The sequence below is a fragment of the Seriola aureovittata genome, chromosome 18 (genome assembly GCF_021018895.1).
Source record: "Seriola aureovittata isolate HTS-2021-v1 ecotype China chromosome 18, ASM2101889v1, whole genome shotgun sequence".
NCBI classification, from domain to species: Eukaryota; Metazoa; Chordata; class Actinopteri; order Carangiformes; family Carangidae; genus Seriola; species Seriola aureovittata.
The window spans coordinates 9,041,061-9,067,923 of record NC_079381.1 but is presented as its reverse complement, the minus strand read 5'-3'; the positions used below and the strand labels follow the sequence as shown (position 1 = coordinate 9,067,923).

At 41.0% G+C, this 26,863-nt stretch overlaps 2 protein-coding genes across 4 annotated transcripts in view; one reads left to right on the top strand and one right to left on the bottom strand.

Annotated features, from left to right (window-relative positions):
• The window catches only part of plppr1 (phospholipid phosphatase related 1), a 50,060-nt gene extending 35,226 nt beyond the window's left edge, over positions 1–14,834 (top strand). The window contains exons 5-8 of one of the 2 annotated variants that reach the window (XM_056403949.1): positions 4,366–4,616; positions 7,465–7,641; positions 12,541–12,672; positions 13,369–14,834. In XM_056403949.1, coding sequence (XP_056259924.1) covers positions 4,366–4,616; positions 7,465–7,641; positions 12,541–12,672; positions 13,369–13,401 — 593 coding nt within the window. In that variant the 3' untranslated portion in view covers positions 13,402–14,834. Of the gene's footprint in view, positions 1–4,365; positions 4,617–7,464; positions 7,642–12,540; positions 12,673–13,127 lie in introns of both variants that reach the window. The other variant, XM_056403950.1, reaches the window with a different exon arrangement.
• Positions 14,835–17,089: 2,255 nt separating this feature from the next.
• Positions 17,090–26,863, bottom strand: part of grin3a (glutamate receptor, ionotropic, N-methyl-D-aspartate 3A) — a 43,733-nt gene continuing 33,959 nt past the window's right edge. The window contains exon 10 of one of the 2 annotated variants that reach the window (XM_056404369.1): positions 17,090–19,085. In XM_056404369.1, coding sequence (XP_056260344.1) covers positions 18,509–19,085 — 577 coding nt within the window. In that variant the 3' untranslated portion in view covers positions 17,090–18,508. Of the gene's footprint in view, positions 19,086–23,516; positions 23,650–26,863 lie in introns of those variants that run through there. The other variant, XM_056404370.1, reaches the window with a different exon arrangement.

The following is a 26,863-nucleotide window of genomic DNA, read 5'->3' as shown; positions in this document are numbered from 1 at the left end:
TTCAGTTTTACAGTCTGAATCTCATGGGATACACTGGCCATTTAAAGTGAAATATAACAATGACTGAATAAAGTTTGGAAGTGCTGCATGGGACAGCAGTTTTTAGGAGTTTTGTTGTAAACTTTCATTTCATAGACATAGTATTAAAACCTGCTCATAGAATATAGAAACAGTGAAACTAAACGGGCAAGAGTTTGATCTCCTCATACCTCACGTCATCCACAGGCTTTGCTCAATGAAACCTGCCTGTTAGTGTGTCCCATACATGAAGATTGTGACGACAATCTCACAGGAAGGGGCGAATCAATCCGATGCGATGAGTGCCTCGTTCTGCATTCCTGTAAAGTCTCACCAGCGTTTGCCTGGTGCGTCACCTCAGTGCAGCTGCACTGGACCAAAACACAGTAAATTGATGGATCATTTCACTCATTCAGATCATTTCACTCAGCTCAGTACAAAGACTCATACTCACCAACTGTGTAGTTTGTTTTGTTTTGTAGCTAAGAGATCACATCATTATTCAAATACACATCAGTATGCACCTCAGCGGTCACATCACCGCCACGTCAAGGTGCTGCTTTTGACTTTTCTCAGTTCAGCTTTGGATAATATTGAGTTTAGGTTCAATCTTCTGCTGTTTCTTTTAGTGGAAACCTCTTTAAGCAGTAGGTTAAGAGCGCAGGAACCCATGCATCTGTAGCATCAGAATTGTTTGTGTGACTTTCACAGTCTTTCAGTAAGCTCTTAATCAGGAAGCGGCATGCTGTATATCATGGCTGAGCTGACAGTTGAATGTGGGTGCTGTCAGTCACCTGTGAGGGGAGCTCCAATGCAAAAAGCTACTGATTCCAGCACTTACCCTGATGATTCAGAGCTTCAGGATTTGGTGTTTAAGATTAGTTTGTTCACATTCTCAACACTTCTAGCATAATGCGAAAAAGGAGAAGAGAGGGTGCGAGCGACATGGTCATCAAGCGAGCAAGGTTCCGGTGACCTCTGAGTGACATGCTATACAATGGGATCAGCCGTGTTTCTGTTGTGTCAGAGACAGGTGGATGCAGGTCAGTGAAGGATGAGATGACAGGGATGAAAGTGGGTCACTGTGAGGTTTTTAAAGACCATCACAGACATGTTTTCATTTTTATTCTTTTCTGTGTCAGAACAGCTGCGGCCTACCTACCCCCAACAAATACCCATGCATGTAAAACAGAGTGTCCAATATTTAAAGCTGTGTCTTTACTACTTACTACTACTACTACTACTATTTACTACTTACTTACTACTACTATTAGTTCAGAACAAGGTTCAGCACATACTGACTGTGTCACATCATTTGATGCATGTAGCACACACCTCACCTGACGAGCAGACAGAAAAAGTGAATGTAAGGGATCTGGGATCTGATCTGTAGAGCAAATGGGATGAATTTGCTGCTTTTCTGAGGCACTGATGCTCATTTAGACTGGGAAATGGGACGGTGGTGTATCCTGACGTGATGATGGGCTGCAGATCCTGCTGCTGTGTGAAAATCTATTTGCTCAGTCAGGTTCTTAGGATGATAGATTTGGTTTTAGAGAACAAGAACACAAAATGTTCTGCCAAAGGCAGTAAGAACTAAGCATCATTTGAATCACTATGTCATGACAGTTGTGCAGTTGTTTGCTTGTTCTTATATGGCAGGCTACGTTCAATCAAATCTGATGAAACCACACAGCCCTGACGAAGCAAATTTTCTTCAGTTTTTGACTGTTAAACCCCCAAACTTTAACTTTGATCATTCTTATATAATCATGAATAAAAAATTGAATCAAATAAATTTGAATCAAGCTTACCAGGGGCTTAATGTGTATTCACTAGGCATTATGATCCTAGGGCTGCTTTTAGTGACGTTTACTATATTGTGTATACGGTTGGGTAACAGGTGCAAACACCTTGCTGCGCAAGTGTGAATAAAATAACTTTATGGTATCAATCACACACATGAGTATTTATAATTTGTTCTGTATTCCTCTTGGGTTCACACATTGCCATGTGTGGCTTAATTGGCATCGGTTATATAGACTGTAAATAAAGATGGATGTAGGTTCCATGACATCATTCATAGGTTTTCTGAAGGCCGGTTTTGAAGCTCTGAGTGAGTTGCTCTGCCAACCCCATCTTGGCACTCCACCTAACTCCCGGCTAATCCAAAAATGGGCAAAGACGTTTGTGGCAAACATACGCTAACCCGCCTGTCACTCAAAGCAACACACCCTCAATTATGCAGAACTTTAAACCTTAATAAAATTCAGGCAGGTGAGTTATAATAAAACTCATCCCCTGTATATTTGCCACAAAAGGGGGAAATTAGCTATACAGACCAAAACCTTTTTTTGTACCAGGCTGTTAACGTGTTGATTTCTGCTGTTAAACTGGCCATTGGGGATTGGGGACTGGTCTATGGGGATTGAGTCGCTTTTGGAGCCAGCCTCAAGTGGACATTTCGAGAACTGCAGTTTTTGACAATTCCATGTTGTCTTCATTTTTTTTCACAGCTCCAGAGGTTGCCACTTGGTTATATCATTTAACTTTAATGAGGTAAACTTGCTGGTTTTGGCTTTCAGTTTAAACACTGAAACAAAATAGAATCTAAACATTTTCCTAAAACTTGTTGGATCATATACTGTATAGGTTATGTATATTCTCACAATAGGGCTGGTTTACAGCACGATTACAGGTTTTAACCGCACACACCTGTATCTCTTTTCTTGATGCACTAACCAGACCTCCAGGTACACTCTTTGAAGGGCAATTATTTTATAGCCACTTTTCCACAAAGCCTGAGTAGAACTGGGCAAACTGACAGACTCTTTAATGTTCCAGTAAAGGAGGTCGCCTTCTGGCATAATCAGAACTGTATTGTTCATTTTTAAATAATACCCCTGCAGTTTATAGAACACTCATCAGAAATTCATTAGGCAATTCAGATGATTTATATTTCCGTCTGTTCCCGAACAATCTCTCAAATTTGTAGGATCACTGAGGCTTTTCGTTTCCCGCTCTCTTGCTCCCCTCCAAGCTCCTCTCCTCTCACCCTAATTCCCCCTCTTCTCTATTTCCCTCAATGCCCTTCACACAATCATGTCCCTGTGCCCCTCACAGGCACCCGAACCCTCCCGCTCCCCACCTCCCCAGCCCTCTGCAGCCCCACCCCACCCCCCTTTTGGATGAGAGTACAAAGCAGAGTAATTTCATGGCTAAGAAGGCCAGATAATCAACAGTCATATTTCATAGCAAAAGGAATGCAGACGCAGACACTGGTCAGGGTTGGTGCACTCAAAGTGTCGGTGCAATCATTCACATTAGATGCTGCTGTTTTTCTGTGTTTATGTTTCTTTCTTTGCCTGTTGTCCACTCCTCTGTCCTTCCGGATTAACTTCATTTGATTCCAACATTACCAATGGTAGATTCGTACATACTGCAAATTGGACTAAAACCAAACAAGAAAAACCTATTTTGTGATGGAAAACATGCAGGTGCCGCTGTAACATTATTTGTGATTACAGAATCAATACAGTTTGCATCTAAAGTTCAGTTCCTTTGTTTGATCATACAAGAAATGTCTGCAGTGACTTTAAATAATACCCATTTCCTCAAAATAAATTTTTAAGGGAAGGAAATATTAGAGATTTAGATTTAGATTGTGGGTTTGGTTCAGGCTAATGACAGTTGGGAGCTTATGTGCCAACGTTGGGAGCCAGATAGTCACAGGCCAATTTAACCCCAGATAGAAGGCGATTGTATCAAAATGTAAGGTGGAAATGTGAGTGAAGCCTTTAAGTTCAATGTGTTTATGTGTCAGTTATGGGTGTTGCAATTTACCGGTATTGATGATACAGATCAACTGTGATATTTTAAAAATCAAATGTTGATATTGTGTTTATAATACACATATGGTAATATGGTGATGGTAAATGTGAGCCCTTGTGGATCTTTTGTTATCAGTCTATGTGGTTGCCTTTTCACTATCCATCAAGTGATATTGTTCTTTTTATATATTTTTGTACAGTCAGGGTTACAGACTCTCTCCACCTCCCTGCACTCGTATTTATGTCTAATTCATTTGCCAAAAAAAGAGACAAAACACACATTAAATAAAGTTAGAGATGAATTTGACCGATCGCATCATATTTCTTTTCAAATTTTGTAGATATCAAGATAACATCGTTATCATGAGTTCTTGTGGCCACAATAATCGTGTAGTGAAAATCTGATATCGTGACAGTGTCAGTGTGTCTTTACTGTCTTTCTTTCTTTCTTTCTACTTTACTGCTTTCGTGGTATAAGTTCTCACTGTGCTGTGTCTGTGTTTTCTGTGTGCCACAGGTGTGTTTGCTTTCGGTCTGTTTGCCACAGACATCTTCGTCAACGCGGGCCAGGTGGTGACGGGAGGTCTCTCGCCCTACTTCCTGTCTGTCTGCAAGCCCAACTACACTGGCACAGAGTGTCGCTTTAATCATCAGTTTATCGTCAATGGCAACATCTGCACCGGGAACCCTGTTGTGGTGGAGAACGCCCGCCGGTCGTTCCCATCCAAGGACGCTTCGCTGAGTGTTTATTCAGCTGTTTACCTGACGGTAAGAACAATGAACATGCACTATATGGGAGTTCAATGTGTTTTTATTTTTGTTGTTTTTTTTTTGTTAGTTTTTTTTTGCTACATAGCCAATGTTAGCATCAACAGCTGTTTACTCACCAGTCTTGTCAAGAGCTTTAGTCAGTTATAATACGCCCTCTGAACAGCGCTACTTCTTCAGGGCTGACTGGATGCTACAGTGACTCGGTATCGGAAAGTGACAAGACGAGCTGGGGCAAGCTGGTTAGTATGCTAACTTCAGTAGAAGAAAATACGTGATAGAAATAGATGCAAAACAAGAGTTAACATTGCCATTGCTTCTGGAGACAGCATTTCATCTAGGTTGGCAAGTAAACAGCTGTTAATGCTAACGTTGGCCGTGTAGCAATAGCAAAACTCTTTCTTCCTCTCTTTCTCTCTTTGCTAATTCATTTGTTTTTCCTTTAAGACTTTCAAACAACTCAGTGTTTTCTCACCTGTATATTGTTTTGTAATACAGTATACCGTCCATGTTCAGTACAGGCACTCCACTGATTTTACACTTCAAAGTCAGTTTACAGGTGTTGGGGAGCACTACTGCATATGTGAATAAAGTTTTAGGGAAGCCTTTTGTGGCTTCAGAGAGAGCTGCACTACATCTGACAAACTGTGTGGAAAAAATTTGCCACTTGAGTTAGCGTTGGCTGGATGTGAAGACTACAAATTTGACAACAAACAAAATCTGGGGGCTGTGGAGTCAGCAAGAAGTGAGCTTACCGGACCTCTGTAGCCTCCTCCTCGTCTCTGTTTGAGGCTAGTAGCTCGGGGCTACATTAGCTGCTACTTGCATAACACAGCCAAACCTAAATGTCAATGATCAAGTTGCATTGTGAGTAATGTTGGTGCTGGGTTTTGACAAGGAAGAAAAAAGACGATATATCTGGCTCTGCTGCATCCATTTTAATATCCTTATTTTTGTCCTCTGTGAGTCCAACAGTGGTGAAGAATGCAATGCTAAATTGGTGGAGTACTCTTTTAAATTCAAGGACCTGCATGTTGTCCCTAAAGCAATTTAACACATGACTTTGTGATGGTTTTATATCGGCTGCACAGGAATCTTTGTGAGGATCTTTTCTCCGTGCTGCTGTCCACATGTATTATTATAAGAATATAAATGAATGTAACAGTGTAAGGGTAGATATCGAAGATATTTAACCTAACCTTGATTCACTCATCAGTTAAACTGTTGAGAATTAAGAGCTTTTTAGCTGCTGCACTAAAAAATACAACTTAAATCATGTTGTTTGTAGTCCACACTCTGCTTTGCTGCAAATCTCAGTTTGTGCAATTGGTGAATAACTTTAATTTAAGAATTGCTGCAGTACAATTTGAAAAAAAATAATCTCATATATATATATATATATATATATATATATATATCCACTGCTGTGTTTTATTTATTTTTATTCAATTTCCATTCAGCTTCCCTTCGTAACGTAGCTACTTACTGAACTTACTGAACCAAAAATATCTTTCCCTGTGTTTGCATTTGTTGCTGTTTAAATTTATTGTTTGCTTAAATCACTGCTTCATAAAAGAGAATGGACAAAAACAAATGTTGCCGTTCTGCACCAGATTTTTCAGATAGAATTTCTTCAATACAACTGAAACACAGTTAATTAAAAATCAATGTCAAATGTACTTGTAGCAGTAGAGTTACTCATTTGGGACTGAATGTAATTAGTTTACATTTTGGTGGTAAAAAATAATGGAATGTTTAGAAAAACAAAACATGCCCAAACAATCAGATGAATAGATCCTTTTAGCCTGGGCTGATTCAAATTATACACTAGATCTGCAGTTTAACAAAGAGACTGGATAAAAAGGATTATTTGCTGTAAAGAGGTGCAACGTAGCACCTTTCATTCTTTGATGGAAGGAATGAATATTTCCTGAAATTCTGTCGAGGAATATTTCACACAAGTATGCAGTGCATTCAGAAGGTGTTTTTTCACATTTTGTTATGATGCAGCTTTATGCTAAAATAAAATAAAATAAAAACTCTTTATTTCCCTCATCAATCTACATTCAATACAACATAATGACAAAGTAAAAACTGAATTTTAGAAATGTTTGTACATTTATGAAAAAGAAACAACTGAAATATCATATTGAAGTATTTAGGCCCTTTGCTATGACACTTCAAATGGGGCTCAGGCAGTTTTAGAAAATTGTCTGGAGGAACAAAGAATGGCTTTTTGAAGAACTATTTGAAGAGCTGCTATTTGACGTAGGCATGTCGGAGGGGCTCAGCTTCAGAAAAGAGAAAGAGAGCAGAGGTGCGGATTTTATTAGCAGGAGCAAGAGGGATACAAGGACAGATTGCGCATGAAAAGAGTAGTTGATATGTACAGCTCCTCACTTGGCATGAGAGGAGGTAAAAGTTCAAGAAGTGAGAACATATACTATGTAGGATGACTGATTTTAAATGCTGAATTCTTCTTCTTCTCCAAACTTTCACTCACAGTAAGAGATTCCCTTATTAGGTTCATCTTTTATTCTCTATGAAAAAACTCTTTGTTTTGGAAAGTTATTTCACTGTTATGATGTAAGTTTTTGACATCTTTCCTGAACTCTTTTGCTATGCAATGGAGGCTTTGTGCTGTCATGAAATTGCAAAATATTTGACTTGTGTGGGAACGCCTCCAGTTGCTCTGCATGAGACTTGCTTCTGTTCTTGTCTACCTAAAGAGAGGAACAGGGGCTATTGTTCATCCTTTGGGACACAGAAAAGAAAGAAAACAAAACATAATATTTTGTATCTTCACATCTTTGCATTGATCTTATCTCCCTACTGTCTTCCCTTACAGATGTACATAACCAGCACCATCAAGACCAAGTCCAGCCGCCTGGCCAAGCCTGTGCTCTGTCTGGGCACGCTCTGCTCGGCCTTCCTCACCGGCCTCAACCGAGTCTCGGAGTACCGAAACCACTGTTCGGATGTAGTGGCTGGATTTATATTGGGATCAGCTGTCGCTCTGTTTCTGGTGAGGACAATGAGCAAATGAAAATTTTGGGGATGTCCAGAAAAAGGGATTAAAGGAGAGGATAGAGAAGAGAAGATGATTGTTCTGAGGTGGATTCCGGTCATGAGTTATTTTCAAATTATAATAATAATTCAGCTTCATTTTGGAACTGACCCAAACTAGTAATTAAATGATTAATTCAGGCTGCAGCCTGTAATGTGGGTTTGGTGCCATTTTGAAGCCAGACTTGATGCTTATTTATGCCCTAAAGTTCCTATGCACAGCAGATTTTTTGTAATTACTATATACAGACGGATGAAAAATTAAAGGAACAACATAAAGTGTCTTAGTAAGGTGTTGGAACGCTGCATGCTGCCAGAACAGCTTCAGTGCTCCTTGGCAACTCTTCTGGAGGGATGAACACTGTTCATCCAAAAGATATTCCCTCATTTCCCTCATTTGATGTTTTGATGATGGCAGGTAGAGCGCTGTTGCACATTGGTCCAAAATCTCCCACATGTGTTCAGTTGGATTGAGATCTGGTGACTTCGAAGGCCATAGCGTATGAGTCACATCATTTTCATACTCAGTGACCCCTCATGCCCTACGGATGGGGTTGTTGTCATCCTGTTTCTCCACTAATTTTTCAGGGGTTTCCTTTAATCTGTCACCCGTATGTAGATTTTTAATGATAACTGGAGAGGCCATACGGTGTATTCGAAAGGGTACAGTCAGGATTTCAGGCAGGAATAATGAGTTCCTAAACACTGTTTTGATAAAGACGCTTTAAGGAGTAGTTCATGAAGAGGTGATGGGCGAGTGGATGTGAAACAGAGTTTATAATGGGCTCGGAGGAGGTTCAGATACAGGTGAATTTGGATAGAGGGATGAAGTTGAGGACGCACTAGCTGATTGGGGGACAGAGGAGAAGAAAAGAAAGGAGAGAAAAATACTGAGGTGGCACCTGGATTTCCACTGAGTTCAGCAGACCCTCTAGTTTCATAAGAGCACGGTGAGGAGGAGGCGGAAGGACCAAAATAAGACTGCGAGACACATTAGTTTTAATTAGTGGTTGTGTGTAATTCAGAGATGATGGAGGGAACCAGTGATCTGATCCATTCTGGTTCTGTACACCAGAGGTAAGGATTCTAGTTATTCATCTTATTGAAACAAAATGTCATAATAATGAATAAATTGTACAGACTGGACTTGTTTTTCCACATGTCCAAGTTCAAAATCAAGATCAGCCTCCTGTGATGTGTTATCAGACGGCCCGACTTCCACTAAAAATCAAAAAGGCTTCGTCAACATCACATTTTATGCTGAGTGTTTAAATGCAGGGTAGTGATTACAGCTGAACCCCTCAAGTTGTTTTGGGGTTGAGACGGAAAGCCCACTGAGGAGGAAGGAAGGTGAAGGGGACCCCCCTCCCCCTCCCCCAAAATCAAAAAAAGATTTATTTAACAGTCTCAGAGGCTTCATTGCTTGTTATTGCCAATGGGCCCCAAGTGTCAAAGCAGGAAGGAGTGTGACAGAGAGGAGAGGGGGGAGGAGACATGGAGGGAAGACTGAGGAAAGAGGAAATCAGGGGTTGGTATTTGTGCTAGTTGCTGGTGGCTGATTTACAGAAAGAGGTTTGTGACATGTATTCACAGGAAAGCTCTTCAGGTTTTGTCTTTGTGAAGTTTGTGAATGACGTATGGGAATGTACATCGTAGCAGTCATGTTTACAACTTGGGAACCCACAAGTTAAATGGTAAAACTAGTGTAAGTAAGTCATTTTAATGTTTTCAGCCCTTTAAAGCAGCTGGAATTACTACAGCTAGTCATTGGTACAAAGAGTAAAAAGTTAAAAATAATTATAATTATAATAAACACTATCACACACTTTACCATATACTCAGATTTGTATCTGATATTTAAAAAAGGGAATGAACAGGCCCTAGACGACCACAGAGGAAAAGGCCAGGGGATCACTAAAATCCTTTGACTATATCCTCTGGGGATAGTGAATGTCACAAAAATTTGTGCTAATCTATTGACTGTTTCATTGGATAAGTGAAAAGTGTGACTTGCTGGCGGTGGCAGGAAAAGTCGACGAATTACCCAAGTCAATAGGTTTCATCATCTGAGGACCATGAATGTCTTTACCAAATTCCATGGCGATTCATCCAGTAGTTGCTGAAAAAATGAATATTTCCTAGATGCTGAAGATAATTTTGTATTGAAAAACCTCCCTGTTCATCTCTTTATCCAGGTACTACATGTATGTGCGGATATAGTGGTTGTGCAGGATGCTTGGTTTCAACCCTGTTGGATGTTAAGAGTGTGAAGGGTGATAAATAAGTGGCAACAGTAAGATTTACAGACAGCTCTTCAGGATGGTGAGGTGGGCTTCAACATAATGTGTGTGGTTTGCTAAGGGTGAGCATTAGGAGGGCAAATTCCTGTAGCTCCATAGCAGATGCTCAGATGATGGTAGAGTTTGGTGATTAGATGCTTCTAGTTAACCTTGGATGGTGGTCATTCCTGCTCTTGTCTTTGCTGTTGTGTTGTGTTGAAGGAAGCTAAAAGCCAGTGATCTTCGGTGAGGTCAACATGGAGCAGCTTTGTCCTTGGTGCACGAGGAGGAGGAGCCACTGCACTCCGCTCTTTAATGAAGGATCTAAGCTTTCAATGATTGACCTATAAAAATTGACATACATTGAGTCAGTGATCTCCAGGGAAAGATGAACACAAGAAAGTCAATCATCACCTCAGCAGTTTTGAACCTGCTCATTTCCACCTTTTTATAATCTGCAAACCATGAACCGAGGAGGGCCGCCTCTCCCCTACACGTGGGCCTAATGGTCCTGAAGAAGCTTATCAAGGTCTTGTCATCTGGGAACTCAGGCTGTTTGATGGACTGCCATCTTGAGGGAAATTAATTGGCACAAAGAGAAGTAGAAAGCAGGTATATCTTAAAATCCTTGCGCTACCTGCACTGCTTACAGAGAGGAGATCTGAACGGGCTCATCAAACAGCAACTGCTGTTAGTCCTACCAGAGGTTTGTCCTCTGGCAGCAGACTGAGGGATCAGTGTTAATCACTTGGTCGTGGAACTCCAGAATGATATTGGTAAAATCCCAAGATAGTAGACAGGTTTTTCTGCTTGATCCAAGACAAACTACAGGTCCAACCTGACACCTGCTGAGTCTGAAAGAGTCCAAATCCTGTCTCGTGTTATGCAGGTCAGGTGTTGTCAGTCTGAAAATCAAAAGCATGACATAAATGTGGTCAGTTTGATCTGGACCCGATATTGTGGTGCAAAATTGGATCCTGTGGCCAGACAACATGTACAGGACCTTTTTGTATTTGAAAGCTTCAAAATATAATTTTTTTTCAAGTATTTTCATGGAAATAAGCAAATGTCACTTTCCTCACCTGAGACAACAGATTGCAGCTTGGCTGAGACTTTCTTAGCATGGATGACAAGACACAAAAATGGACAGAAAGCACTCATCCACGACCTTAGGGGATGCAATTGAGTGAAAAAAAGGGAAAAAAATGAAAAGAAAAGCGGATGCCATACTGAAACGTGTTTGAAACAAGCTTAAAAAAAGGTTGCAAGAGTAGATAAGAAGTCATGTGAAAACCATGGAAATCAAGCGTCCGTGTAGAGCTGAGCACAAACGCCTGCACTTTCTCACTTGCCCATGAGTCAACCTAATCAACTTGGAGTTTAGATTCACTGACAGACATTGTTGTAAAGAATTTATCTGTTTTTGTGAAACGGTGATGCCAAGCCACTGTAATTCATTCATTTCCTTGGTGTGGGAATAGTACTAGAGAAGCACCGTCCAAGAAGTACCACAAACAGGGAAACTTTGAGCATCCTCCAGCAGTGAATCGCCCTGCTTCATTTTCTCCTTTGCCACTGCCTGAGGGCATGATTGGCCTGGGGGGTTGGGATCTCCCCCCTAGGCTGCCTTCTTTGATTAACTAGTCTATGAAGTAGTTCAGAGATGCTGCAGTGTCGGTTGTGTCTCTAATGTTAAAAGAACTTGACTGATGGGCAAAAACAAGAATTTACAAGCAGACTAGATGTAATTTACAAGAATTTTAACAGACATATAAATGAAGAAACAAGATATCAGTGCCTGCTGGGCACGGTGCCATGCCACAAAGATAAACATCGCGGAGCATCTCCTGACTGCATTAAATGATGACTGACTTTTGTGGACTCATGCAATGTTTCATTGCGTATTTACACCCATATAAACTTTATATTACAGCACTAGCAACTGCAAAAGTTATGAAGCAGAAAATATGGCTGCATCTCTCCAAAGAAAATTCATGGGTGCTCTTAACTCCCTCTAATTGGAGCTTAAGATCTCATTGGCGCAGGGGTCAGGAGGCAGTTTGATTTAAGTTTTGAGAAATCACATTTTGATTTGATTGGCATTCTTTTTTAAACTATAGTTTGAGTCTTTTTGACTAAATGTCTGCAGAATGAGTGACATACCAATCAGCTAAGTATAACAAATATTAGCATGGTAATATGTAAAACTAACATTGCATTGCGATGTTAGCACTGTCATTGGGAGCATGTTAGCATGGCACCACTTTCCTAAATACATCCTCACAAAATTGCTAGCATGGCTGTAGACTCTTAGTCTTATTATAACATTTGGATGATTTGGCCTATTAATTGGGGGATTTAGGTTACAAGAAATTATTATTCTTATTATTATTATTATTTCCTAATGTTAAATGAAAAAATGTTGTCATGGATTCACTAAATCTAATCTGTAAAAACCTAAATGTGGATGTAACCTGGGAGGGTGCATGACACCGGTCACGGTGTTTCAGTTCCATGTCGACCTCTGTCATTGTCAACCTGTCTTGCTATTAATGCTGAACTGTCCTCATACTTCACAGGGTATATGTGTCGTGAACAACTTCAAAGGCGTCCACAGCGCAGCAGCTAAACAGAAGACTGAAGACTACCGTGGTCTGCCTCTAATGACTTTCCCCCGTGTAGAGAGTCCTCTGGAGACCCTCAGCGCTCAGGTAGCTAAAAACACTTAACCTGGAGTAATCCCAAAAACTTTAATCTCTAGGATGTGCATTATCTTTCCCCATTAATTGGTAGAGCTCCCTCAAGGCCTTCAGATTAAAACAAAAATCCCCACTCCACATACTTTTAATTTAGTCTCCTGGAATTTGGTTTATACAGTAAATGTTACTGTAATTTGTTGGAATTTCCCTTTTCATGTCCTGCTCAGAATTCCTCAACTAAAGAGAGAGTTTCAATATCAGTCACATATTTGGTTCACAATGTCTTCTTTCTTTCTTTTTTTCTTTCTTTCTGTCTTTCTTTCTTTCTTTCTTTCTTTCTGTCTTTCTGTCTTTCTGTCTTTCTTTCTTTCTTTCTGTCTTTCTTTCTTTCTGTCTTTCTTTCTTTCTTTCTTTCCGTCTTTCTTTCTTTATTTCTTTCTTTCCGTCTTTCTTTCTTTCACACAAAGCAATGACACATGTTCAGAGGAACATACCGGCATGACATTTTGCACTATGCCCGTGTCCTCACAGACAAACATACAGAACCTCACACCGAGCACTCCTGACACTGCCTGACAATGATTTCCTCTACCTTTCCTCTTCACACCTTTTCCCTCTCCTGTCTCCTTCCATTTGCTTTTGTTTTTCCTCATCTGTCTCAACCCTTACACCTCTTTCTCCATCCCCTCCTCCCACGTCCATTTGCAGAACCACTCGGCATCGATGACGGAGGTCACATGACTAAGGGGGCAGCACCGGGTCACGTTTGCGTCTCCACAGCACTTCCAGACACAATGACGAGGACGCATGCCACGTGGCTCCGAATGCTTAACAAAAAAAAAAACAAACACTCCTGATATATCTGTTTCATTCACCTGGGGGACAAAAGACGCCATGTTTGCAATGGTTCTCATCTAGTTGGGCTATGCTCAATTCATCCTGCCGAGGGCACACAGATCACATCAGCGGCAAAAATATCACGAAGCAAACGTAAGCACAGATTGTTTTTCCGGATATTTGAAACCATTTGAAACATGGGACATTTTTTTTCCTCCAAGGTGTGCTGTTTGTAGTTAGAGGACGGTGTTTTGTACATTTTTGTATGAGCGAGTGCTGTAGCCTATCCTGACGGTGTTAAACCTGCACACTTCCTGTCAGCTGACTCACTCTGTCTTACATCGCATCCTGCCAGGTGAAAAGCCTCATCGATCACCACATCTACCCCCCCCCCCCCCCCCCCCCCCCCCCCCTTCAGTCTGAAAAATCTGCTATGGAAAAAACATATTGATGTTGTTGTTCTGTGATGTTTGTCATTTGTACAGAAAAAAAGACAGAATCCTTGTTTTTATTATCTCTTTCTGTACATTAATTGACCATGTCAGGTCATATTTTGTAAAGATTTTTGTTAATCTGTATGACAGTTATGATCCATTTGGACCTGTTTGCCTGCTGTAAACCTGGATATGTTTTGGTATCAGTTTAAGTGTTTTGGGGAACGACCCCTCTTCCCTTTGGAGGAAATGACAAGGAAGAGTCAGTGACATCCTCCGAGTCAGAAAATGGGGTTTGGCACCTGCTGTGCCAACTTATCAGCCACAATGTATTCTCACTATGAGTGTGTTTCACCCCAATTTCCTGATTCACTGTGATGTTAATAGATATTTCTCAACAGAGAGGTCCAGTGGGGCTAGCCTGTGCCAGATCTACCTGAAGATTTCACTGGTGCGGCTTTACAATTAAATTTAAACTGAAATCCCGATGGAAGAAGACCTTATAAAATATGCTGAAAAAAAGAAAAAAAAGAGAGACAGAAATGCTCTTTGGAGTAAAACTGACTGACTGACTTAAGGCCCGGCTAGCCCTTCTAATGGAAACCAGGCTAATGACTCCTGCTTCACTTTTCCTCCTTGAGGTACCCCTCCCCTTCCCCGAGCCACCAGTGGATTGTGATGCAATGTTGTGATTCCATTTCCTATTGGAAGATACGCCCAGCATGAAGAGAGAAGTCAAGATGTTTTATAAATATTCATGATTTGAATTATACTCATTATCATTGTGATCATAATCGTCTTTTACTTTGGGAACAAAAGAAAAGCATTTCATTCGAAATGCTGCATATATTTCTTTTTTTTTTTTCTTGGTTTGTCCACGAATTAAATAGTCAGTAGCAACAATGAGTTCTCTCGTGTTTTTCATTGTGTCAGAATGCTCCAATTAAAAGTGGGAAACTTTTTTTAATCTCTTAGTGTAAACTAAAAACAAGCAGAATAATAGGTTAGGATCATACAAAACAAGTGTAGCCTCATTCCTCTCCTATTTCACTTTCAAACTGACATAACCAAGAGGAGGAAATGGAGGCAGAAAGCAGTCAGTCTTTGCACCGTACTTTGCTGGAGGAAGCGGGAAATGCGTCTGTCCTTGTGTTTGTTTGAATATTAAGAAACTTTCAACATGAGCCTTTGAGCCTTGCAGTCAGACATACAGTACAGTCTTCTCTGCTGTATACAAACGCCTCCGTCTTGGCAGTGATTGGCCCTAACCTCAACCATGGCTCATCTTCAGCTTGAAGGTATGGTTGTTGGTTACATTGGGCTTTTGTTCAGAAAAATAAAATAAATAAATTTCCCTGCACTCAGCCCTGTGGGTAATAAATGAATATTGAGCTGAGTGACCAGAAACAGAACATCTGTGAGGACTGAAGCTGTGGTTTGAAGCCTGCTGGAACACACGGTGTGTCAGTGTTTGTATTGTGCACATTCGCATAGTCAAAACTTGAAGAAAAGGTGAACTCTGAACTGCGAATCCATCAGAGTCAAAGCCGGGGGGCGAAACAAACGAACACGTGCTTGAATCTGTCACTGGTACAGGCTTCAGTCGAAGTGAACGGGAGATGGAGTGAATACTTGCAGGATGGAGGTGTAATGAGATCCCGTCTTGATAGAGGGTGCAGTGGGCAGCACGCAGCCTGGGGGGACGTGCTTCTATGAAAGCTCAGTTCGGTGGAAGAAGAAGGAAAAAAAACCTTCTTAGTATAAGTTCTTCAGATATGTATTCAAGCAGTTAAAAGTAAATCTTTGGAGAGGACCATCGCAGAACAATTTCACTAAATAGATTTTCAGTTTGAAATTACAGAAAGTTCAGAGTTGGGTGGGTGGGGTGGGGTGGGGTGGGGTGGGGGGTTCCTGAACAAAACAACAAAAAAAAACCTATAAATGTATTTACGTCTAACAAATTCTGTATGAGTAAGTTCAAAGGAGAAGCCTGATTGTTGCCTCGGAGAACAAGTCAGGAGAAAAAAAAACATGATGTTTCCGGGAGCTTTATTTTTTCAAAAACTATTCTGTGTCACATCCTGTGAGGCGGCCTTCTCCTCCTTCACACCACACCCCTGTCCAACCGGCACAAGCCCTCCGGCCAGGGATTAGAATGAGCATAGATATGCTAAAACGGGGCTCTTATTTAGTTTTTCTGTTGATTCATCCTGTTACGACCGCTTCGACTTTGGTGATGTTTATGCCACCGCTAAGCAGGGCATACACACACACACACACACACACACACACACACACACACACACACACACACACACACACAAAGAAAGCTGACGGCTCAGCCAGTGCACTTGCTCTTTTGCTCTGTCAGGTATTCATTTCAGCTGTGACAGCCTGCGCTTACCCTGCAGACACACTGGCTAAATAGATAGTGTCTCTCTATCTCTCGCTCTCTCTCTCTTTCTTTGTATGTCTTGGGCAGTATTTGACCATGCCATGTGTTTATAAAATGTCATCCTTGGCTGTTCTGCGTTCGACTCTCCGTCCAAATCGCTGTCCTCTAGCAATATGACTGACTGAAGAATAGAGCAACCACCGAATATCGTTTGAAGGTAGGCAGCAAAGCTCTGAGTGGGTTGGTTATGAATCGCTGCAGGCTGTTTTTTTTTTTTTTTCTTTTAAACCATAATGGAATCTTTTTAGATGGGAGGAAATGAGCAACTGCAGGTGAATCTCAATGGCCAACTTGGACAAAAAAAAAAAAAAAAATTCAGGAAAAATAAATTTTCAACGCACGGTGTGATTGGTTTGCCCTGGATGTCAGCCATTGTTCCTCTAGTTTCACAGACTCATCTTTGTCTTACAAGAGCTCATTACCTATCAGTGAAGGCAAATCCCTTAAATCTTGGGGGAGAAAAAAAAATGCATGATAGTCTGTTGAAATCATCAAGACTCTGGTCCTCACTTGACGAAACGAACGACATGAAGGTCTTTTGAAAACACAGAGAGGAGAGTCACTTCATACCTGACAGGTTTGAGGTTGGGCAGATGCAATAATTAAAAGTGAACACAGGTGCAACTATGCCCCGTTCTGCTTTGTAATATGCACTGGAAATCGTGAATAGAAGTGTCGTAAGAAGAGAGGTAATTAAATTGAGTGCAAAGAAGAGAGGTAATTTTTAATAACAGAACACATCCAAACCCAAACAGAAAAGATGCAAGAAAACAGGTCTCATCACAGAGGGACTGTTTCAGTGTGTCCATTTGTGAATTGTTCATCATAATTAAATAACATGTCAGAGTTCAGCGAGTGGTCTACAGTATGTTCATGTTGATGTTTTTATACATTTGCCTCTTTAAAAAAAACAAAAAAAAACAAACTGCTCTGGTAATCCTGTGTTTGTTGTGTCACAATATTACAAGAGCACCGCTATGATCTAAAGAGGCTGGGCAAAAAAAGGGTTTTGTTTTGAGTCCCTGACTACAAAATGTTTATCGTATTACCTCTTATAACCATGAAGCCATTATGAAAAAGAAAAAAAAAAAAAGCTTCTAGACCGTAACTCAAACTCTGACAAGTTAAATGATGACTTGTATGTGCAGCTTTCCTTAAGAAACTAGAAGTGCATCAGTGAAGTGCAGGACAACATTATACAGTGATCCATAAATAAGATTTTGTATAGTCCTAGAATCCATCCTTGATGAATGTAGAGGTGTCTTGCCATAACTTTATATCTTTATATAACAACAGCCCCAACAACCCTGAAAAGACTAACCAGAGAAAAATGCCCCATAGATCAATTGAACGTGCTGTGAAAGGCCAGAAACATTTGGCATCAATGGCAAAATCAACCAGTCACAGTTGTGTTTCTTCTCTTACCCCATCAAAGATACAAGGTTTCAGCAAGACACGGGGACATAAAGAATTAACTGGCTGGGTTCAACCTCAGGTCATTTTACACTCTCAATGAATCTCAACGCAAGACTCAGGTGAATTAGCCCATTAAGCTTAAATACCAAAGAGTCGTCATATCTATGATCAAGCTTATCGTCATGGCAAGCAAATCTGTACCCTTGAAGAGACAAGGCTTAGGGGGAAGGGAGGAGAGGGACAAAAGTAGAGAGGAGACGGAATGGAAATAATAGGAAAAAAAATGGAGGGATCAGAAAAAGGTTGAAAAGGAGGTGAAGAAAAATAGGGGGGTGGGGGGGCGTTAAGAAGAAGAGGGGATTGCACAGCTCTTCAGTGACAGCAACAAGCTAGTGAGAACAGATTTGGTTCAGGATCCCTGGTTCGCCTTTGTCCAGTGCCTCTCGTCTAATCAAATCACACGTTCCAGAAGTCAGGAAATGTCCCTCTGAAGTTACAGAACAGGATCTGACCAGTGGAGAAAGTTTCAGTCTGGTGTTTAGGGGAACTCCTGAGCCTAAGGGAGGATTCAGCTTCCAGAAATGTGAAGGTTCCTGCTCCAGAACTCAGGAGAGGACCCTTTTCCAGAACCTGCAGGAGGTTTTGGAAACTCGTCCCTCCCGGGTCTCACCAGGTTTTCCTCTGGGCAAAACAGAGACGAAAAGCTTCAGAACTCTGGGAGTGTGTTTGTGTGTTGGTTAGTCTGCTGGTGGGTTTGGGTATACTGAGCAAACTGGTTAGACTGGAGAGTAGAGGGCTGACTGGGTGCAGTCTGGTTTGCTTGCTGGTTTTCTGATTGGTACTGTTCTAGCTCTCTCTTCCTCCTCATGGCTGACTGCAGCTGCTGCTTGATTACGAGGATTTGGCCCTCCAGTTCTGACAGCTCCTGGACCAGGGGGTTCCGGCCCACGCCAAGGCCGGGGCCGCAGTCGCCCACACCCAAACCCCGGGACTGTGTTAGGCCCTGTAGGGAGCCCCCCTGCCCTGGCCCCAGTCCGTGGCTCAATGCTCGCCCTAACAGGTCGGAGCGACCATTGGAGGTGGTCACTATGGGCAGGTGTTTCTCCAGGAGGGGAAGAGAGTGGGGGTGGGGCAGGGGAGAAGGGGGAGGTGGAGGAGGAAGATCCTGGGAGGATGGGCGTTCCAGGTCATTCTGCATGTCTTGTGGAAGGACCCTACGCCTGTTGCAGTGGGAGGACTCTGCTGGATTCCAAGATGCTGACTGGTTGTTTCCCTCATTGCACCTGGAGATGAGACGGATACAGAGAGACATGAGAGTGAGGAAACTGTTTTTCTACCCTAAGAATACCAATGAGGGGGAGTTGTTTGTCATCTGACTGGATCTTTACAGGCTGAATCCTATGTAAGACCAGTTCCTCAGAGGAATCTCTCTCCCTGACTGTTATAGAGACATACAGATGATGTCAACCCTGCGCTTACACTATGAGTATACAGTGCATATGGTACCGTGGTCTTGTCCTGTAATTAGGCAGGACCTGACCGTGAACAAGAAAGTAAAGTGGAGAGAAATGTCCCTAAACTCCTGTATTGGAAAGTTCCAGACGTTATTGTGAAGAGGCTCAAGTCGAGATTCTTCAAGGAACACAACAACCAGCATGAATGCTTGCCAAGAAATTGTACAAGTCTTCTCCCTGAATGTCCCATTAAATGAAAAATGCCTTTTTTGTGTGTGTCCGTGGGTGTATTGTTCTGCTATTAATGTTTACTATTTATATATATATATTTTTTATTTAGCAATGCAAGGTCCACCAGTCTGTGAAATTTTGTACAGACATTAACATTCCCCTCAGGATGAATTGTAATAACTTTGGTGTTTCCTTAGAATTTCATTTAACACCATCATCAGTCACAGTTTGAAATTGTCCACTACTTGGATTTATGACAAAATACCTGCTAAAGTAATGACATTACCATCAGCCTTAGCCGTGCTATACTAAACATGATGATATGCTCAAAATTGCACAACGGCAACTGTGAGATTGTCAGCATGATGACGTTAGCATTTAAATCAAAGTGTTGCTTAAGTACAGCTTCACATACCTGCTAGCGTGGCTGCGGACTTTTGTTTTAAACAGAATCCAACCCCCATTCTTGTGAAAATAGTGTAAATAGTTTTGATGATTTCTTCTCCACCTGGAATGTATACGATCATTTTGTAAAGTTTGTACAGATTTTGTGTGGGGGCGAGGCTCCCATATCAAGCCATATCAAGATCATCTATGTAAAAAAAATCCTCTCAAAGAAGCTGTGTTGTGGCTAGTCTTGCAGATTGGATGGCACACAGTGTAAAGTGTCCTCTTAGTTGGCAGGGTAGTTGGGGTTGGAAGTCTGCGTCATACTTCTCATGGCCTGACTAGCTGGCCTCATGGTCACACAACCTATTTTGTTAGAACATGGCCATTAAAAGGTACATCCAGTAAACATTGTGAAACTGCTGTCTGTAATGCCACAGATGCAACAGCCATTCACAATAAATGAATGGGCTGATGCCTAGATTCCTTCTTAAATTATTTCTTGTTGAAATATATTTAACATTCATTCATTTAGCTTTTTTTTTTTTTGTAATGAATAGGCATTCAAGACAAAAAAGGAAGAAGAAAAAAACTTAACTGTCAACTGGTAGAAATTAAATTTGTGCCTAATTTATTTTCTCCAGTGCCTGAACTGATCCCACCAACCTTGAGGTCTACCTTCATCTTCAAGCTAATGAGCACTTGCAGCAGTAACGTGGGTTGGAGGGGTAATGCGTCAGTTTGACACAACATCACGAATGTCATGTTCTATCCAGGCTGAGACACACATCGGCTGACACCTGGGATCAAAACATACCCTTTCTCTTCATGCTACTCCGGGGAGTGATGGAGGAGCTGAGTCATCCACAGTGAGCACACATTTTGCAGCATTTATCCTGCCTCCTCTTCATCTCAGTTATCCCGCATAAGCATGTTTCGTGTATTGTGGAAGCGTCCCAAAGCATGGAAGAGAAATATAATCGCGAAGCTACTTCACTGGATTTTTACAGCCACACAAACTTAATAAAAATAGCCAGCAATGGTTCTCCATGGTGATATAACAGTGCCTTTGATGGCACTGACCATGAAAAAAACGCAACATGAATTCACCCTGGACCTTTGCCCAAAGCTTCTCCCCTTTTTTTTTTTTTTTTTCCATACAGCATCAGCACATGGTAGGAAGAAGGCAGAAAGAAAGTGGCAGCTGCAATATTATTACATGAGGCTGGTGTCATCTTAGGTTTAGACCAAATAACCAGTGAGTGTCCTTGCTTCACCGAGCCATGGAATTGTAATGAGTATTTAGAAGATATGTTTATCTTCCGGTTAATACATTTAGCAACTCAATAGTTTTTCATAGCTTTATTAAATATCAATATTATTGTTTTGGTGCATTAGTGGATTAAAAAGTGATGTGAGGGCAAGATTTATAGTTTATATCCTGAGAAACATACAAACAAAAAAATAAATAAATAAAAACTGCATTTTATGAATTTATATTTAGAAGAATGGCAAGAGTGTCAAACAGATTACTATTAGATTTTAATGATTGTGTAATGGCATGATAGCGAAAAAAATTAATTTGCCTATCACAGAGAATGAGAACATAACCCAGTATATAAAATGGCAATACGATATAATGCGTACTGTCAACTCTAGTGGTTCCTGCAGTCATTTATAGGATAGCTCTGACTTGCCGGAGACTTGGAAAAGAACAAAATTTGGTTTCCTCTCTCAAACAGAAACTTTTTCATATCAATTGGACCAGATTTGCAAGCTGAAAAATAACCATGGTTTAATTAAAGGGGCAGAGAAGAGAAGAGAAGAGAAGAGAGAGAGATCCCCGAACATTTGAATTGCAGCCTAACTTAAGAAATCTCTGAATCAAAGGTATTTCTGCTGATGATAAAAAAAAAAAAGTGACAAGACGAATCTAATGAGATACTCCTGACATCAAAAGAGACCTTAAACTGAAAGATGAGACATCAGACTATATAAGAACATAAAAAGAATTTCATCTTAAAAAATGATATATGCACCTTTTGACAAGAAGGCAGCTGTGCTGACTTCACGGCTGCAGTGAAAGGGAGCTTATTTTGCCATGTGGTTAGCGTTATCAGTTCTCTTAAGCCTTAAATCTTAGGATAATCACCCACTATTTTAGCATCTTTAGAAGAAGTGCTTATTAGTGGTAAGACTGCCTTTGTAGCAGAGATGTTCTGTCACTAACTAAGCCATATCCCAGCAGCCAGAGGCTCTCAGGTAGGCCCCTGGTTTAACAATTAGTTTGAAAACAAACGCTGGCTTGAATGTGGAAAAGTCAGGCTTTTAAATTAAAACTCACCTTTATAGACTTGCTTTATTATGCTTTTATCATCCTTTGCATGCATTGCTGTGGGTTTTATTGATGAATTGAACTTTTGGTTTTCATGTACTCATTTTGAAAGCACTTTGAGATGATTCTTATCATTGGTAATAATACTAGTCCTACGCTTTGCTTCTCTATTGCGTTTTCATCCAGTCTCTAACTTCATTTCCTCAGGCTTTAGGAGTCCAGGTGTCGCCTCCACATGAAAGAGCTTTTTTTCAACTTCATGATATGAATGGGGGAAAATGATGGAGACAATGTTTACATGATTCCACTGGAAAAAATGTAATCACTAACTTTTCTGCCTGGTAGATATGAGCGCAGTGCAGTGTCCCACAAGAAATAATTACATCAAGGTCAGACAGGGAAACGTGCACCATGCAGTGCGGACAATTTTGTTTAGCAGATAAAAAGTATGCTGAAATATGATATAAGTTCAACCCCCCCCACCCAATATTTGGATGTTATTCATGTCTTCATTGTTTTATAACATGGTGCTGTGTTCAGAAGAGTTACTCCAGTCATTCACTCTATACAAAAGTTTTTGTGTGAAGGATTATGTGCATCTGAAAGAGAAATGAAACATTTAAGGTTTTGACTGTGAGAGCTGTTAAGCTCATTGTGTTCCTCTCATTAACATCAGAGGGCCTTTTCTTTTCTCACTCAAAAACAAATGTAGCTCAGTGTTTAGCATTCTGTATATGAAGAGGCCAGAGGCTTAAACACACGACTGCAAGTCACCCTTGAGAGACAATCCATTTAGTTTTCACAACTGCTGAGGGTTAGATACCCCTAGTCCCCCCTACATCCCTCCACAATTTGCAGCTCTCACATTCCTCCACATACATCTGGTCTCTCATACTCTCAATTTGCAGGGTTGCCAGATTCCTCTTATTAGGATATGCCCAATCCTTCATTTACATTTTCATAAATATTGATTTCCTCCATATGCAGTGACTTTATGCATGTCCTTGCAACCTACTGTGGATCCAAAGTTGTTAGATGCATGAACCAAATACAGAATCCAAGGTTATTAACTACTCGGAACTTCCAATAATCGTAGATACTTTGAAATCACACGCCAACCACCGCAGCTTATGAAAAGAGGACAGCTCAGTGTTGATTCACATTTACCTGCTGCAGATCTTTATGCTACAATATTTCACCACAGACACACTATTTCCTAACACATATGTCAGCACAGATGTTGCCACCACCAGTGACAACAAGAAATATAAGCACAGCTTGTAGCATTGTGAATGGGGGGGGGGGGCTGTCCTTCAACAAGCAGGACGCAGGTGCAGCACACAGATATGAACCCAGCTGAAGTGTCCTTGAGCAGGATACTGAATCCCTACCAGCTCCAGGCTGCGGTTCTGTACAGCTTTGAATGACCTCTTGATCACACTGTGGAGGGGGAAAACATTACTGTCAAATTTGGTCTTCTTCTGTTAGACTGTTACACACAGTAACTCTCATCTGTTGTGATTACACCTATTTGAAATTGAAGTGCACGACAAAAGAATCACTCATCAGGACTGAGACAGAGAAGCACAGTCTCTGCCCAGCCATTTGGACTCTGTAGAGCTGCTGTGGTTGCTCCAGAGGTGAGGAATAGAAAAGCAAAATGCAAATTGTGTCCTAAACTACATGGAGGTAGCAGAGTTTGCAATAAAAACAAAACAGAGACCAGAGTTAAAGGTCCCATATCTTATGCTATTCTGGTGTTTTATTTGAAGTGTTGATCCATAAGAAGATATATTTGTGGCTTCAAGTACCAAAATGGTATGAGGCATGGGTGAGGGATGTAACTGTAAAGTTGTGACATCACAAAGTTATGGAAGTGCTGATGGCTTGTTTTAAGGCACAGCTGCTGTGAATACAGGCTGTGTGCATTTCTTTGTGGACTGAGTGCTTTAATACTTTCACAGTATTAATACAGAACCTGCTTTATAACAAAAAAAGACATGGAAATTACTCTTTATATAATATGGACCTTTAAAGTATTTGAAAATAGCTGGCAAATTAAATAGGACATGAAACAGAAGTGAAACAAGATAAGTGACTACAGCAAAAATCAAAACTGCATAAGAAATTAAATGTAACAGTGAAAAAAATCGACTTTGAATGTGTCACTATAATAAATGCCAGTGTAACAGGTTTTAGTTATTATAGCTATAGTATAATACGCATAAACAGAAGAAGCAATGGTCCAATCCCCATCTAATTTCTCTATTAAAAAGAGCATAGCAGTCAACTCGTAACTGATATTATTGATCTAGTAGAAGTGAAAGGCCTTTTCTCCAGCTACATGACCTTAACACTGCGTTTGATACTAAATCACAGGATCTTAATTGGCCATCAGAAAGTGTTTCAGGCTATTACAGACACTGCTCCTAATTCGCTCAGTCGGACAGTTCTCTCATGCCTTCGGGTTTTTCTACATCCTTGTTAGCACAGTTAGGAAATGAAATATATTATGGTTCCATCTTAAATAGTTGTTTTAAAATCTTTAATTTTAACTCATATGCTCCATTTTGTTATATAATACTATGTTTTATTACACTGATAAAAAAAAAGAGGTGGACACACAGAAGAATACTTCTTTAAAATGTACTGCAGTAACAACATTGATACTCAGAGGGGGTTCTTTATGTATTTTCTTGTAACTGGCCCCAAGCTGGAACCATTTCAGTACAGAGCTTGCAAAATTGACACGCAAGGTTTTCTGCAGGACACGGACAATATCACAGTAATAAGTTCTGACTCTTCGACAACGTGCAGCCACGATGCAGAAGAGCTTGATTGAATGAGCGTAATTATGCAGGAGTAGGTAATCTATCCTCATTACCACAGGCATCCGTCACATGGCCTTAGCTCCACAATTATTACGTGTACTTAATCCCCACTTTGAGCGCTCCACCTGAGTGTCCCCTCTGAGTGCGTCGCTAAGTAGGGATAGATGTGAAATAGAGAGCAGCAGGGTGTAATAAAATCTTTTGCTCTGCAATAGGTTGAGGATTGTTTTGATCTCTCCTTAGAGGCTTAAAAGAGAGTCAATTTCCCTCTACGTCAAGATATGCTTGTGCGATCGCAAAGAATGAGCTCCAAAGTGATGTTAAAATGACAACATGAGCAGAAATCGAAAATGAATAAAACAACACAATGGTACAGCGGTGTCAAAATGACTGTGCTACTCATCTGAACAAAGTGCACACATGCAACATTTGAAGAGACACTGAAGCTGCTCAAAAAGAAGCTTTCATGATTTAGGCTACTAAAGCTCCCTCTCTGACCCGCTGTACCAAACAATACTCTGTGACGTCAGCGTGAGATTATTTCCTCAATATCCCTTACTGATAATTAACTTCCAACAGACTGACCGTTCTATTTAGCTTCTGATTAAAAACGAGTCCCCTAACTGCCACTTGGATGTTAATTGATGTCACTTATTCTCAGCCTGATAATGTGGCCAGTGGCTCGCTGAAAACGCCTCTGTGTATGTGTAGTGTGAATTAAGGTTACATCATATGGGCTCATGCAATGACACCCACTAATTCAGCATAACATTTTCCTTTAATCGTATACATTTTACGGCATTTTTAAACGTATAAAATGTATTACAAAATAAAAGTTTCTGTCGAAGGAAGTCACCTGTGTTGGCCATTGACGGAACCGGAAGTTTGCAGTATGCTGTACTCTGACTGGCTCATTCACTGCTTATGTGATTAGCAGCATCCAATCATATTCCTTCAGGTGTACACCGCGAACAATCTGACCTGTCACCTAGCGATGCCGCAGCTCACCTGTCCGCGTCTGTGCCTCTCATTTCGGATGATCTGGATTAAAAAGCAAACGTTCGCACCCTCCTCCGCCTCCACCAAGCTGCTGTCAGTCAGCCTTCATCCAGTTCACGACACCGAGGCCGAGTTTTCCCTCTGTTTGCTGTCAGTCCGCATCCACTCTGCCAGGGGCCTTCACCGGACTTCAACCCGCCGTCATACCCGGGGGGTAAGTTAAATATCTGCCGCTGTGCTGCTCGCGCTTTCATTCAGTGCCAGTGACATGTCATGTGTTGGCTCCGTGCAGCCTGTTGTTCTCTGGGCCGTGCCAGCAAGATAACCATGGCTGCATTGTTGTTGGCTATTTCCCCGCTGAGCTTCCCTGCTGTTCTGATTCAGCGTCATGATAAAGCGTGATGTTGTGCTTGCTGGCTGCTTTGCTTGCTGTTGTGCTGATAAATCTCTGTGTGTTTGTTTTGCATTGTTTGTGTGTTCATATGCAACCTGTGTGTGTTTATTTGCATTTGGTTTTGTTCAAACGAGGTTCCTGTAGCTGCTATTTGTTGCAAACGACGATTGGGATACTAGAGTATGAGTTTGGGTCTTGCGCACATTTTCACCTTGTGGTTTTCTTTTGCGTGCATTCATTTAGCAGATCATTCAAGTAATTCTTTACTCCAGACTTGTTTATGGTTATTCATTTTAGTTGCACTTCCCTTTGAGAGTGATCAATAATATTGACTTATAACTCGATATGAGAAGTGCTTGGTAGCGTTTAGGGGAAATTGCAACATTCTTGTTGCTTCTCATGGTTAGTTACATTTAGTTGAATATTTCCC